Source organism: Pezoporus wallicus, unplaced genomic scaffold (assembly GCF_028554395.1).
Source record: "Pezoporus wallicus isolate ANWC-B61680 ecotype Strahan unplaced genomic scaffold, APGP_CSIRO_Pwel_v1 contig_1438, whole genome shotgun sequence".
Taxonomy (NCBI): domain Eukaryota; kingdom Metazoa; phylum Chordata; class Aves; order Psittaciformes; family Psittacidae; genus Pezoporus; species Pezoporus wallicus.
In genome coordinates, this window is record NW_026638681.1 from 1543678 (window position 1) to 1560543 (window position 16866).

The 16866-nt window shown below is 35.2% G+C and overlaps 1 protein-coding gene across 1 annotated transcript in view; it reads left to right on the forward strand.

Annotated features, from left to right (window-relative positions):
* The window catches only part of CFAP47 (cilia and flagella associated protein 47), a 291654-nt gene that overhangs the window by 72597 nt on the left and 202191 nt on the right, over window positions 1–16866 (forward strand). The window contains exons 29-35 of the mRNA XM_057411837.1: window positions 2616–2716; window positions 4467–4592; window positions 7174–7393; window positions 8213–8422; window positions 10351–10447; window positions 11042–11179; window positions 16436–16631. Coding sequence (XP_057267820.1) covers window positions 2616–2716; window positions 4467–4592; window positions 7174–7393; window positions 8213–8422; window positions 10351–10447; window positions 11042–11179; window positions 16436–16631 — 1088 coding nt within the window. The remainder of the gene's footprint in view (window positions 1–2615; window positions 2717–4466; window positions 4593–7173; window positions 7394–8212; window positions 8423–10350; window positions 10448–11041; window positions 11180–16435; window positions 16632–16866) is intronic.

The following is a 16866-nucleotide window of genomic DNA, read 5'->3' on the forward strand; positions in this document are numbered from 1 at the left end:
GAATAAAAGGTTTCTGCCATCCTGAATGAAATGGCATTTAACTTATTCTTTGTAAAAGATAAGTAGTAAACAACAGGTAAATGATTTGTTGTACAATCAGAGAAAATGGTGCTTTGGGCACCAAAGTACCAAAACTCCTCACGTGCTGTGTAGCTGAATTGTTGTGATCATTGGTGACAGAAGTGTGCTGAGGTCTTTGCCTCCCATGTTCTACAGTTCTCCATTTTCTTTTCCTCTCCCACTGGGAACCTGGGGAAACTCGTTAAGTTTCTGATGTTTGTGGTTAGAATGTTAGAAAGTGAGGACATAATGCAGCTGAGACACCATCACTAAAAGGTACCCAGTTATGAAGTGAGATCTCTGTGTCTCATAGAGGGAAAGAGTTTTTTCCCTTTTGCTGTTGAGAAATGTGCCTAAACCATGCAGCTCTTTAATAGCACTGCGTTCAAATTTCAAATGCATGTATTCTGCTGGCATATCTTGGAGAATAAGGGCTGTCAATTTCTTTTAATATCATTTAAATTTTGAGAGAGCAGGGAGGTAGAAAACATTTGAGTTCTTGATATTTGCATGCTTGTTTGCTGCATTCATCTGACCTAATAATATATTGGCATTTTACTTCAGACAGTTGGGAGTGCTTTTGAACATCAAGATGGCTCAAAATCATTAATCACTCATGTTCTTTTCTGTGCTTGTGCCTTTCTACTGTTTTGACGGTCCCTGCCAACTGAAATGTCTGTTATTCCTGAACAAAAAACTGACATTATTGCTGCTACTAGAAAAAAAATGGCTATTTTCCCAGCTAAAAGTCTTGTATATCATGTGAAACCATGTGCCTGTCATTATTCCGTATTATATTATTTTGATTGCTGTGGAAGCCTAAGTTCCTGTTGCAAAGGATAAGGGCTCCTCAGTGTTGGGGAGTTGTTCATTTGTGAGCAGAAGTGGCAGAGCTTGCATGGGTCATCTTTTTCTCTTCATTCCAGTTCTGTCATCTCTGGATCTGTGAAAGGATTTTTTTTTTGTGGGGAAGGGGGAGGGCAGGTCTTTATTTATTTATTTTTAAATTACACCTTCTTTTTCCCTTTCTACTAGGTTATTCCTTCTTAAAGACCTGTAAAATGCTTCACACTCACATTGTTTCCCCTTGGCACTAATCAGTTCCACAAGCAGTATGTTTTGTTTCCTAAACTAGCAGTGAGAGCTTCCCTTAAATATTTTTGTAATTTACTCAAGCAATGTTGTTAAAGAAATTTGTCAGTTAGATCCTAATGGTTTTGGATTCTTTTTCTTTGGAAATTGTTAGTGATCCATGGCAGGGGGATTGGAACTAGATGATCTTAAGGTCCTTTCCAACCCTAACTATTCCTATGATTCTATATACTGCATCTGTTAATACCGTTGAAGGGTTATTTAACTGTGCCTGTATTTCTAGAGCATTTGGGATACACTGATGGAAGACAAATCACTTGTTTCTATTTAGAAAATGTCTGTTACTTTCTGTTGTAAAACCAGGAACTTTAAAAATGTTTTTGTTTTCCTTCATTATTATCATATACTATATCAAAGCAGGAGAAGCTAATTACATCACATAAATAAGTCTGAAGGGCTCTTGATATCTTTTACTATTAATCTAAATTTACATTAAATAGGAAATTATCCTTCAATATGTAATTTAAATAATAGAAAACATATTCTTCTGTGTAATGTATATTTTCAATATGCATAATTCTTAATATACCAAAGCAAGACGGATATCAGCATGCTGTTTGAATTGTTAAAATACATTCTTCTATTTTGACAGCTTAAACAAAGCAGTTCATGAATATTAATGTTAGTTAATTAGTTAATGTGTAGTAAATAACCAGCTGTGTACTAACATATGACAAAGCTCAGTAGAATTACCTGTCAGTTGCAGTGAGTTAAGAACATAAATGCAGATGGCTAACAGGGATCCATTGCTGGCAAGTTTGCGTGTTGATTGCACCCTGAGAGACTGGGGGGATGTACAAAAAACAGGTTATAAGGTGGATTGTTGCACATTAATATGGCTATGGCCATATTAATGTATTCACACTAGTGAACACTGGAGCATGTACATTAATTTGTATTAAATTATAGCAATTGCAGTCAATATCTCATTGTTTTTAAGTTGAATCTATTAATTTCTAGATATTTATTTTGATATTTCAGTAAAGTCTTATAGAATGTTAAATCAAAGTAGGAATTACTTTTCAAGAAAACTTCCCCTACCAAAAGTTACAGGATATATTTAGCAAGTTAGCTGTCTCCTCCTACAGCTAAATGTCAGCTGTAATTTTAATTCTTTTTTTCATTTCAGAGAGTCAGAGGTTATTTATTTAATGAAATCTTTGCTAGCTCTTGAGCTTTCAGATTAATAATACATTCATGCTCATAGTAAAACTATGAAGTGGACATACTTTACTAGTCTTCACTATATTGGCATGTGCAGTCCCATCTGTGTGCTCTCCTACTGACCCAGAATAGGAGAATTATCTGACACCTTAATTCTGTCTCTTAAATTCTTATACTGAAGTATCTCAATTACCAAAGCTAAATTGAAACTATTGCTTTTTGTATTTTATTTTGAACAGGTTCAAAATTCAAGTTGCTGCAACAGCAGAGAATTGCCTTCTTACTTTATATCCATATTTTGCAGTTAACTGCTCTGATGAACAAATTATCTTGAGAAGCGGTAAGCAGTTAACACTCTACTTCTTAAACTTATATCATGTCCAGTGCTGTTAGCAATGTTTTTAGTATAATAACAGGGATGTTATCATTAGCATAGTGTTTTTCATCATTAATTACAAGGGGATAATGCAATTAATTTTTTAAAGCAGTTTAATAGCTTCTGTTTTCTTGTTGAAAATGAGGAAAACATATGTATGTATGATTAGGTAATGTTTATTGAAAAATATTGGGCAAACATAAATCCTACGGAATGTTTTGTGAAGTTTTTAAAGTATGAGTAGAGAAAACAGCCCAAACAATAATGAATAAGTTAATATAATTAAAATGATATTGATAGAGATCCTCAGTTATTCCTAGGACAACAGTTGGATCTATATTGAAGAGAGCAGAATAGCAGGCCACACAACGTTATGATAGAAAGTGATTGTTACTTGCCTGTTGGGAATAGTTTTCAGGTTTTTTAATTACTGCCCTTGAAGGCTGGAGGTTAAAGTCACATTTTTATGGCCAATAAAAGCCTGTGATCAGAGATTAGAAATATTTTAAGTGTGTTATTTGGGATATCTAAGAGTAAAGAGAGTTTGTACTTTGAAGTTGAAAAAGGGGTTAGCAAGAAGACAGGTAATGATATACATAGATTTTTTTTTTCATATATAAGATAGGTATAGTTAATATATCATTCATGGACTATAGTACAATTAAATGAAGATAGCAAAGGGGAAAATATTATCTCTCATAAATGTGTGATTTTTTTTTTTTTTTTTTTTTTGTTGTGATCAATAGATCATTTTTGCAACTTGTCTTTTGAAGATACTTTGTAGGTTTCCCTTGAGCATTAAATCAAAAATGAAGTGATGGCCTTATAAGAACTGATCTCCCATTAATAACGGATATTTCTGTCCTGTATTGATTGCCTATTGGTTTGGTCCCACTATCAGTTTTGAAGCAAGTCACTTCCACTAAATTGCTTGAGTCTATTTTGTGGGTTTTGTATAGATTATTTAATGTGACCAAACCATATCTGTACAACGCAGTGGCTCGGAAAGCTATTCAGGGGGGCTTTGCTTCCACATATCTGACACAATGCTCTTGTGTTATTTGCTCCAAACCATGCTAATAATGGTGCTAGTAATCGGAAATTAAAGATAATCATACATAGCTCTTGCTTATTTTACTGGTGCATTTACTTCTCTAGAAATTACACTGGGTTCCCCTTCTACTCTTGTTCTGGAGACTGACATCAGAGATAGCTAGAATAGGGTCCTCTAATCCTATCAAAGGCTGACATATGTTCTGACAGAACTGATGGATTGATAAAGCATACATTTGAGTTTGTAAAATATGTGTTGTTGAGTCTGAAAGAGCTTGATAATAGTATGCTGAGACTCATTACAGAGCTGTGACCAAAAATTCCTTAAGAATATTTTGTTCACAACTTAGAATTCTTGGATTAGGTCTGTTCTGATAGGTGTTTTTTCAGCAAGTGTGGAGACCCAGGCTATAAAATATACAGTTAATAGAAAAAACTATGCAAGTTTTTTTGTTGTTGTTGTTTGTCGTTTGTTTTTTTTTTTGTGTCAGGTCTAATAGCCAATATAAGATTTTCATCATGAGTCAAATGAGAACTGTTACTTCTTAAACTCAAGAATGAAGTAGAAAAATACAGAAGCAGATACCTGTTTATAAACTGCTAGAGCACAGAGACAATAAAATATGTTTTCTCAAATGCAGCTTGTAATCTTGTTTTATAGACAGCAAAGGCCACAATAGTGAAGTTGTTCTGCATCCATTTCTTACTTCACCATCACTTGCCCGTAGTATTTCCTCAAGTACCTTTTGTGCAACCACTGACACAAGCTATGAAGATTCTGAATCAGGTAGAGTGCAACTGTTCCTTTTAAACACTTTGAGATGTTGCAACTGTTTTTCAGCTTGTTGTTTTAAAAAGGTATTTTTCACATCTGTAAACAATTCTTTTGTATGTATAATCAATGTATACTGGGGAGGCTGATCTGTCCTGTGAAACCATGGTAAACCTGGCCTAGCATGTAGATGCAGGTAAAGACTCTCCTTCCTGTTAGCAGATTATGTTTATGGGAAACCAGTCAAACCACTAAAAAACAAAACCAAAAACCCCCTCCAAGAAGCCCCCAAAACCATGAAATCCAAACAATATCAAGGTCCTATTTGCAGTAACATGTCCACAGAGAAGCTAGCAGAACAATTAAATACTACACAAGCCTAAAGCATTTGTTGCAAAGAAGGGCATTGTTTCTGTGGGCATGAACTAACCAATCATATACATCTGTAAATCTAGATTCAACTACTAGGTTGTAAAAGACAGTTAAGATCATAAAGTCCAGCCTTTACCCCAGGACTGCCATGTTACTAAGGGCCTCATCTACATAGTTTTTGAGCACTTCCAGGATGGTGACTCCATCACTTCCCTGGGCAGACTGTTTCAATGTCTGATCACTCCTTTGGTGAAGAAATTTTTCCATATATCTAACCTAAACCTTCTCTTCTGCAGCTTGAGGCTGTTATTTTTTGTTCTATCACTTGTTACCTGGGAGAAGAGAGCAGCACCCACCTCGTGCAGCCTCTATTCAGGTAGTTGTAGAGGGCGGTAAGGTCTCCCCTGAGCCTTCTCCAGACTAAACAGCCCCATGTTCCCTCAGCCATTCCTCATAAGACTTATTCTCCAGACCCTTCACCAGCTTTGTTGTCCTTCTCTGGACCTGCTCCAGCAACTCAATATCTCTCTTATAGTGAGGGGCCCAGAAACATGCTGTATTCTGCAAATGTTTAGTTGTATGCTCAGGTTAGACTTCCACATTTACAATGCATTTATGGAGTACTGTATAAATCTAACCATTGTCAGTGGGGTCTCAGTTAAGGTGCTGTTCCACAGGAACTAAGAGTAATAGATCTTCTGTAAGGTTGTCAGATGACTAGTATCTGAGTCTGTTGAGATCCCTCTTCTTTCAGCTGCTAGTTTTCTAACTAGGAAGTTAGAACAGCTGAAGTTGCTGCTGTTTCATTCACTGTTAGTATTCCACTCTTGCAGATCTGCTGATGTTTGTGTGTCATTCTCTAAGATGAATTTACCAAGACAATACCTGATTTATCAAGACAAATAGGGGTAGTAAAACAGATTAAATAGTAGCTCCTTGCCAACATGATTAATTTTTAATGGAATGGTATAATAAGAGTTCAAAAGAGCAACTAGGTTTCAGATCTGAAAAGGCAATAACCTCTGGCAAAGGTGGCAGTGACAAGATGGGGCAAGTAATCTTGTGAGCTCACAGAACTGCGCAAATTGAGGTCTGCATGGTGATCTTATAAACTCTCTTTAGAATCATAGAATCGTAGAAAAGTTAGGGCTGGAAAGGACCTTAAGATCACCTAGTTCCAACCACCCTGCCTTTGGCTGGGACACCTCACACTAAGCCATGTCACCCAAGGCCCTGTCCAACCTGGCCTTGAACACCACCAGGGATGGAGCATTCACAACTTCCCTGGGCAACCCATTCCAGTACCTCATCACCCTTACAGTAAAGAACTTCCTCCTTCTATTCAATCTAAACTTTCCCTGTTGAAGTTTTAACCCATTATCCCTTGTCCTATCACTACAGTCCCTAGAGTCCTTTCCCAGTATCCTTATAGGCATCCTTTATTTATATTGCATAGTTTTTCTTCTTAAATTCTAAGAAGATTTTTTTTATTCATTATCTAAGGTATTAGTTTTATTTTTTCATCATTTACTGAAATATTAAAACTGCAACAGTGGTGTTAAATCACACCTTTGAGTTTGGAATCATCTAAGTTTTTTTGTGATACGAGGGGAATGGTTGTATTTTCAGTTTTTTTTTATGCAATACTGTTGTTGTTGATGTTGTTAATAACTACTACTTGTTAAAATATATAATCTAAGTTTTGACCAGGTCAGAATTTAGGAGAAAGGAGGTTGAACAGAGGGGAGAAAAGTCTGAAGGCTTATAGATTGGGATGTAGGTTTAGCTTTACTTATACATTACCTGATAAGCTGAACATAAGCCAGTTACTGAGCTAGCTATGTGACTGTGAGGGAGAGGAGAGGAACTAGTGTGGACTAGCTGGAAAAGCTGTGCCTACTGGAATTGTATGTGTTAAGACTGTTTCTTTAAAATTGCTGTGGTTTCGCAAGCCATGCCTGAATCTATTTTTGTTGATTGGGTAATATTTTTTTCTTTAAGTGAAATTAGAGTCCAAGAATATAATTTGTTCTATTTCCAAGACATGTACATGTTACATAAATTGTTTACTCTTGAAAAAATTGATCAGTAGTTGTCTGACAATTTTTTACTTTCTGAAAGCAATTATGGTTTTAAAAATAATAATTGTTCTTATACTAGATGAAACCAGGGAAATAAGGAATCTTTCTGGATATTTTCTTTTTAATTTTTCTATATCATTTAGAATCTGATTTTTCCGAGAGTGATGAAATGATGAGTGAAGAGAGTAGTGACACTGGCAGTCAAAGAGAAGAAAGAGAAAATAAATTTTCATTTTTTCCCAGTGAAGATCAAGAGGAGTACATCTTCTTTCAGAAAACCCTAACTGCTGTTAAGAATTGGTTTACTCTGTTTGGATGGTCTAAGGGACAGAATCCTATTTCAATACCATATTCACTGAGACGGTAATTCATATATGCTTAGAGCTAACTTATGTCTGCCTGATAAAGTGTTAACATATATACTGAAGTGTTTTGGATATGATCTGATATAGATATGATAAGTGCATTCTAATACACAGTTGTATATTAAAAAGTTGTATATTAAAATTGCCTCATCTCTGTGCTGTTTATCTGAAAATGTTATTCGGGTGTTATTTTTCATTTTCTAAAATATATTTTGAACTTTGATGCTCTGGTATATTATAATGCAGAGTATGTTAAATATGCAGTTCAAAGTATATGTCACCCTTTTAACTGAAATTGATTTTTCTCCCAGAATGAACACAGTTCTAGCAATTTTCCCATCTTTGGTGGCATAGATAAGTGTCTTAACAATATGTCTTCCCCCCCTGCCCCATCTCCCCTTCTACTTTAAAAATTAAGAAACAGATGGGAAAGGAAATTTCATAATCAACATTCTTGCAAACACCCTGGAAATGTATCAGTCTTAGTGGCATCATTTAGTTGATCTTATCTATCTTGCTACTAAATAATGAGGAAGCTAGTCTTTTAGGACAGAAACACATAGACATTTTATAAATATGATAGAAATCAAAGTTATGTTTTGCCGAAAGCAGTGACAAACGTATAATTATTAAATATTTCACATATATTTATTAATTATTCCATGCAGTGCAATATTCTTACATTATTATAAAAGTTCTGTAAAACAAAAAAAGTGATATACTTTCCAGCCTTCTTGGTGCTTTTTTTACTTCATGGTTCATTGTATTTACCATCATGATATAGTGTTAGCTTGTTTTGTGCATTTTTCTCTCTTAGTGATGTGTGCAAAGTTCAGACAACATCTTCACAAGACAAGGTTTTTAAACAAAACCGTGAGAAAGATACTAAGACTGTTTATGACATGCTATTCCATTTGAGTGGACAATTGTTACCAGACATTACATTGAGCCAAGCATTGGTCCTTGATCCAACTGAACAAATGTTACAGCTCCACTGCCAGCACTCTATATTGCTTGCTTTCCTTAAGTAAGTAGATGTGTGATAAAATATGCATGCATATTTCCGCTTTTTTATTAGCATAGTTCAGACATAATTCCAACTGAACAATATATCACAGGTTTAGGGTTTCCTTTATACTTTTGTGATCTAAAATTTGCATCTTATAAATTTTTTAACATGGGTTCCTATTTACCAAACTTACTAAAAATTTCACCAATTTTTTCACCAAGGTTATCCTCTGCAGTTTACACTAATTGAGGTGTCCTGTGATAGGGCTATATGTAACACAAGAATCTCACAGGAACACTAGAATTCTGTTATTCTATGTCATTACATTAGAACTCCTCATAAATTAATTTTCACAGAATCACAGAATGGTTTGGGTTGGAAGGGACCTTAAAGATCTTCTAGTTCCAATTGCCTTGCTGTGGGAAGGGACATCTACTAGACCAGGCTGGTCAGAGCTCCATCCAACCTGACCTTGAACACATCCAGGGAAGCAGCAGCCAAAACTCCTCTGGGCAACATGTGCCAGCGCCTTACCCCCCTCAGAGTAAAGAATGTCTTCCTAATTGCTAATCTAAATATTCTCACGTTGTATTGTGTTAAATATTTACATTAATAAGGAGAAGATTTTTAAAATGGTGTTCCACAATAGCAAAATGCAGCCAATTTTGAGAACATTCAGTTATATAGAACCCATCTTTTCTGATGATGAAGATTGTAGATTATTCTGTTGTAGATACTATTCTCATGTATCTACCAAGTAAAAGCACTGAAAGAAAGATAGGATACCTGAAAAGATGAACATTGTATAGCTTCCTCCTTTTATAATTTTGGAAGAACTGAAGTTTTAAAGGGATTTCATGGGGCAGTGGAAAACGGGAATTTCAGACATGGTGGGTTTTAGAACCAGGTTATTAATGTTATTTTGGGACCTTGATTAAAATATTTGTGTCTCAAAAAGCCCTACTGGGTAACTGTATGAAACATGAAATTTCAATAATCTGAAAAGATAATGTCACTGTTTAAAATATGGAGTAAAAAAAATTTTCTCTTACCAGCAAAATATAATTCTGTGGGAAGAGAATCAAGTTATCATGATCCTAGTTTCAAAATGTGATGATTTTTAATGTTCAAAGTAAATTGAATTTAGACTGTACGGTACCAGAAAAATATGATCAGCTCATTTGAGTGAGAGACTGGTTACATAACAAGAAAAGTTCCTCTGATTATTATTCACATTAGCCATGTTAAAATCACAGAGAATAATGTAAATCTAGCCACAGCAGGGTAATCTTTCTGACCTGAAAGTCACGAAAACTCTCTGTTCCCCTGAGAAAAATAAACTTAGGAGTTCTTCATTATTTTCCCCCTTTTCCATCAACATTTGTTTAAACTGTGTCATTTGAAATAAAGAATAGTCTTCATGTGGAAGTTAGCTTTTCTTGGTATTCAGTCTAATGAATTTGCCTTTCATTACTTTTCCTATTGAATTTTGTAGTCACTTTAGAACAGATGGCAAGTCAGTTTAACAATTGACAGTGTTTTGAAATCCCTTTGGTCACACCCATGAGACTTTTGACATCAGACCTGCAGACAGATGAAACATCGTCAAATTTTAATTCTGCTAATGTTATGTAACACTGGTCTTTTGACTTTCACATGGAAATAGGTATTACCTGTTTTTGATGTTTTGTGCCGTAATAAATAATTTATGGAGAACCAGTTCTTGTAAAGAAGCTGGTCTGTCCAAAGTTGTTTAGTTGTAGGCACATGAATTTCATAAATAGAAACTATCAAAGCAATTAGTAGCACTGGATCATTAGTCCAAAGTGCACTTAAATGAAACTCGGAAGAGCTTGTACATAGGCTGAGTAAGTTAAAAAACTTGGACAGCTCTTAAAAGGAATTATTTTGCTAACCTATTAACTTTTCCTGCTTTATGATTTCAGATGCCACGGAGCATATCTTCCTCATGTTATGCCAGAATTTCTGCTTGAACCCGATGATTATAAGAAATGGATTAAAGTGCAGCAAACTGTACTTAAGGTAGGTTTGGTTTGTTTTTTTTTTGTTTGTTTTGTTTTGTTTTTGTGTTTGTTAGTTTTGTTCCATTTTTTGTTCTTTTTTAACAAGAACCATGTGCTGTCAATCTTTCAAAGATTAAGAAGAGTCCACTGAGGACCATGAATATTCCTACTGTGGTGACTGTTTTGGGTTGCACACATCTAAGCATGTGCATGAAATTGAACTGAAATTTAAACTGGCACCAACACTTACATTTTTCATCCTCCATTCCTTCTGATGCTGCTGATACCTGTACTTTATTTCCAACAGATATATTTTCTCAAAGTAAAATTAAATTTACTATTTTCTACTGATTTTACTGTTTTTTAAACTATATCATTTTTATTGCTTCTCTGTCCTGATTGTTGCTTTCAAATCCTGTCAATTCTGTATTGCACTGCTTATTCCTGGGACAGCTGTGAACTGTAAATGGTTCTAATGCTGCTGATCGCTGTTGCACTATAGTAGACATTATCAGGCATTTATGCCATTGATTCATTATTGTCCTCTTGTGAATTTTCTATCCAAACCGCTGGAATAAATATAAAAAAATAAGTCCCATTCTTTTATCTGAAGGGTCATATGTCTGAGCTGAAAATAGATGAGAAAATCTCAGAGATCTACAGCAACAAGCAGCTATTAATTCTGAAGGACAGTGTATTTGAGACAGTGAGCAAACGAGCTTGGACAGATGTGCTGCTGCAAATATACAAGGTAAATTATAGATATATTTATCAGTTAAATTCTGAAGAACTGAAAAACCTTTGTTTTTAAAAAGATCTGTGGTATATTCAAGCTTTGTTTTTTTTCTTTATTTCTTTCTAACAGAGAAGAAAAAAATTGATTGAGAATATTTTAATTTTCTTAATTCTGAAATGTTACCAGTGTGTTATGTTTTCATTAAGAAATTCCGTTAGAACAGTGTCATGGTTTAAGCCCAGCCAGCAACCCAGAACTACGCAGCTGTTCGCTCACTCCCCCTCTTTCCTACCCCGGCTCCTGGAGGGATGGGGAGGAGAATCAAAAGAATGTAACTCCCATGGATTGAGATAAGAGCAGTCCAGTAACTAAGGTATAACACAAACCACTGCTGCTGCCACCAGTAATAATCATGATAAGGGAAATAACCAGGGAATCTTCAAGGGAAGAGAATACAACCGCTCACCACCTTCCGACCAACACCCAGACCGACCCAAGCAGTGGTCTAGCCCTTCCGGGTAACTGCCTCCAGTTTATATACTGGGCATGACATGCTGTGGTATGGAATACCTCTTTGGCTATTTTGGGTCAGGTGTCCTGTCTCTGTTTCTTCCTGGCTTCCCCTCCTCCCTGGCAGAGCATGAGACTTAGAAAGTCCTTGGTCAGAGTAAACATTACTGAGCAACAACTAAAACCACCGGTGTTGTCAGCATTGTTCCCAGGCTGAAAGTCAAAAACATAGCACTGCACCAGCTACTAAGAAGGAGAAAAATGACTGCTGCTTTTGTATTTTTTAGAATTAAATGTTTTGGAACGCTTATTACAGAAAAAAAAATCCTCCACCATTTTTTTTTGTTATCCTTCTTAGAAACACTTTTCCCTGGAAATACTTAGTTGACTAGACATATAACCATGATATTTATTGTTTTAGATTAGAATAGAATTCTTAAAGCATTTTATATAATATCTATTCCTTTTAAGATATAATGAACTTGGTCAGTATGTAATTCTCAAATTTTATTTGATTTTATTTTTACTTATGTTAGATAAAAATTTTGGATGGCTAAATCACATTTTCCAAAGTAAATTTGAGCACTTAAGTGCTCATTTAAATCTGTGGTCTTTTCTAATTTTCTAAGAAGTTGATATCATTAAATATTTGTTTTCAGGTGGCCTGGTTCAGCTTTGCTGTTGTCTCTTTAAAAGTTTTAACTCTTTTTAACCCTTTTTTCAGTTTTGGGGATTTTTTTTCTTCCATGGGTGCATGTGAAGTGCAGTCTTTTAAAATAAACTCTGTAGCCTTTACAATGCCTGAGAGCAAAGCATCACCATGAATTTACAATAATGTAGGTGCAGGTTGCATGTCTTAGAAAGAACGTATCTCAGATGGTAGGGAAAAACAAGTTTTCCGGGCTCCGTTTTTTCTGCCACTTTCCTTTTGCTAGAACTACTGGAGTAGGGTGATGCTTCCAAACTCTTGCATCTATCTGACTGTTGGTATAGACACAAGAGTGGGACAGAACACATGGTTGCTGGGGACAAGAAAGACTTCAGGTTTAGATCAACTTACACCTATTGTGAAGGTGTGCTCTTCATCATTCTAGTTCTGTTTCATGCAGGAGAAACATTTTTCAGCTTCTCATTCATTGTTCCTCCATATTTCTGTCCTCTAATAGTAAATTTTTGGAGCTTCTTAACATCACATTCATATTTTCTGTCCCACCTACTAATGTCTTAGGAATTAAACATCTCTGCTTTACTACTTTGTTGTAGCTTTATGCAATTTGGCTAACATGGTATTCAATTCAATATCGTACAGCATAAGCAGAACTTTTAAGAAAACAAAAGAACTTGGAACTAGTCCTGTTCACTCTTACATACCCTTTTGTTCAAACCTATTTTTTATTAAGGGTGACCATGAGTGCTGCTGAAGAAGGTTTATTTATTTATTTTATTAAATTTGTAAAGAAAGCATAGGAGCAATACATAAAAACAGGATCTGAACTGTCAAGGCAGCAATATTGGTTTGCATAAAAAAATATTTATTTGTGTTACTGTTGAAATATTCTGAAGTTAAGAGAATTTTTCATATCTTAAAACCAGTTTCATTAAAATGAAAGTAGACACAAGCTTTTTTGTGATTACAATAGTCTGATTTCAAGCAATATGAGATAAAGCAGAATCCTTACATAGCATGCTGCAAATTTCAGAAAAAAGTTAAATGAAATTATCCATTTATCTAAAAGAAGTTTTGTTATCCAATTTTATTTTAGAAATAAAGTGCTGTTATTAGAAATATTTAATATTATTCTTTATCCACTGAAATGTCATCTCATATTGCTTTCATACCTGTACTTGGTGCATTATGGCCACATATTTGTTATGAAAACTTCTGTTGCTGCAGAAGTTCCAGTGGAAAAAAATGTATACATAAATCCATCTCAGAAGAATGGAAAATTAATTTTATTCTGAAGAAAATGTAGAACCTGTGGGGAATAAAATGGCAAATTCATCAGTCAAAGATATACTTTTAGGTCTCTTTTCAAGCAAGGACTAACATATTGATGGTATTTTGCAAATCTGAAAAGACTAGGCTAATGGAAACAGAGAAACACTAATAGCAGAAGTGGTAATTTAGCCCCTGGGTCAGGCCAGATTTTCATTAAAGACTATCTATCTTTAAATTTAATGGGCATGTAGTAATAAGGATGCTTCTTAAGTTATAATTAATAATATTTCCCAATCGTATAGCTAATTAATTTATTTATTTATTTATTTTAATAAATACAGTGGGCTCCAAAATGTCATTGTTCTGGTGAACAATGCTCTGGTTCCTTGACAGGATCTCAGTAGGAATGTAAGCATGTGGGCATCATAGGATCATAGAATAATTAGGGTTGGAAAGGACCTTAAGATCATCTAGTTCCAAAACCTCTGCCATGGAAAGGAAGGCCTCACACTAGACCATGTTGTTGCCCAAGACTCTGTCCAACCTGGCCTTGAGCATTGCCAGGGATGGAGCATTTGCCACTTATTTGGGCAACCTGTTCTTACCTGAACTTCCCCTGTTTAAGTTTAAAGCCATTTCCTCTTGTTCTATAATTACAGTCCCTGATGAACTGGATTAGGATGGATTGGATTCTTCTTTTTATAGTAGTATATAAAAAAATTGTCTTTAGAAAAACTTCAGAGAAAAAAAAGAAATGCAGATGTAAATGTGGAAACTGTGAAGCCACATGGCTGTAGCTGCATCATACTATATGTAAGAGTATATAGTAAGAGTACTTCTGCAGCAAGTGGAGGGATTAAAGTTTTAATGCTTTGCCTCAAGAAACTGAGGCTTTCTCTAATAAACCTGTTAAAATCTGGTATTGGAAATTAATATGAAGAGAAAAAAATATAAAAGGGGTGCAAGCTGTTTTCATTCTGATTAGATGAAATGAAATGGCATTTTCTTTATATATCTATGTGTCGAGGAATTAGTCGTTACTGAGAGTTCTTAAGGGACTGAGAAACTGGGCCGAATCCGTATTTTAAAATAATATTTTACTGGATTTGCGTTAATTGATTAATTGTCAATTGACATTGTCAATGCTAACTTTTTTTTTTTTTTTTAACCAAACAATTAGTCCTTAAACTCATCCTAATTTATCTGTGAATATAATGGCACTGTGGAGCTGATCCAGTCTAATTAGCATTTATGACCATGGTCCTTGGTAGTCTAGTCACTGGCTAAGGTGATCAGGCCTGAGACCTCTTTGATGATGGAGGATGAAACTAAAGCTGTTGACTTCATCATCATCCCCAAAATAAGTTCAGTGTTCTTCCTTCAAATACATTTTTCTATGCAGCCATTTCAGTTGCTGGGGGAGGGAAGTGGGGAAAAGGAAAATATTGTGTAGACTTTTTACTTTTAACTTCTTTATATTTCTTATATATTTTAAATACAGATGTTGTTTTGTTTTTTTTAATATATGTTCATACAAGACTGAATATAAAAAATTTTGTTGTAGACATTATAATGTTTATTTTTTCAGGAGAAACAGTCAGTGTAGTTTGGACCTGATTAAGCAACTGGCTCATGAAAGATACCATTTCAAGATTGTCTGTAGATTGCACTGGAGACCAGTACAGTAGTTCAGGGATTAGTGCTTTAGATAGAATATACGCAGTAATTCTTGGAATCCAGACGAATCCAGTGATTTCATTCAGTTCCTCAAAACTTGGAAAAATATCGGAAACTAAAAATTATTTAGAATCATAGAATATCTTGAGTTAGAAGGGACCCATAGCCCAACTTGCTGCTTCTACATAAAACTAAACCATGCAACTAAGTGCGAGGCTGCTCTCCAGCCTCTCATCTCCCATTTTAAATGTGTGTACAGGATTACTCCATCCTGGGTGCGAATATGGCACTTGCTCTTGTTAAATTTAATACAGTTTATGATTGTCCAGCTTTCTAGTCCATCCAGATCTTTCTGTAAGGCCTTTCTACCTTTGAGAGAGTCCAGAGCTACTCCTAATATAGTATCACCAACAAACTTAATGTATGTTCGATCTCTGTGTCCAGATCATTCATACAAATACTAAAGAGCACTGGCCCTAGAATTAAGCCCTGGATGACTGGTGACTGGCTGCCAGCTGAATATAACCCCATTTACTAAAACTCTTTAGCCTGACTTGTCAGCCGTCATTCAGCCATCGTATTTTGGACTTGTCTAGGTGTATGCTGGACATTTTGTCTGGAAGGATTCTGTGAGAGACAGTATTATAAGCTTAGCTAAAATCCAAGAAACCTACATCTACTGGCTTCCCTTGGTCAGCTAGATGGGTGACCTTCTTATAAAAGAAAATTAAGTTGGTTAAGCGGGAGTTTGCCTTTGTGAACCTCTGCTGGTTATGACCAATGACTGCATTGTCTCTCAAACGGTTGTCGGCAACTCCCAGAACACCATTCTCCATAATTTTACCAGGTACTGAAGTGAGACTGAGAGGCCTGTAATTGCCTGTGTCTTCCTTCTTCCCCTTCTTGAAAACCAGGGCAACATTTGCCAGCTTCTAGTTGGCTGGGACCTTTACAGATTCCCAAGACCTCAGCAAGTCTGTTCTCTTTTGTGTTATATATATAATGTATATAATGCATGCTAACCTTTTATAAATTAGAGAACCTTTTGAGTTTGAAGTGGGGGGGTGGGGGTGTTGCTTAACTTTAAATTGTTCTTTTTATATAGTTCATGTTTAAAACCTTAAAACCACTTTTTCTAATTTCAGGTGTTTGTTCTTCCACATGTTTTTTCACGTAATATTACTGATCAGCTCAGCTTGGAAAATGTGCAGAACATGCCAAGAATAAAATCAGAACCATTATCCAGTAATATATATTCTCCATATGAACGAACCATCCTCACCTGGTTGAATAAACATTATGAGAAGAATCGAAAAGCTGTGTGGAAAGACTGTCAAAAAGGTGAAATAATTATTTCATTATACTATTCCATTTAATATTGTTTTGTAGACTTTTAGAATTGCTATTCAAAGACATATCATGAGGAATTGCCACTGAAAGTATTTTTTTGGGATAAGTTATTGCCTGCATATGTGTATTTCCTTTCCTTGTGTTTCTGTGTTCCAAGATAAGTGTCTGTTTAATAGCACTGTTTGTGAAACACCTTCTGTATTCTGTGTGTCCTTAGAGTTTCAAA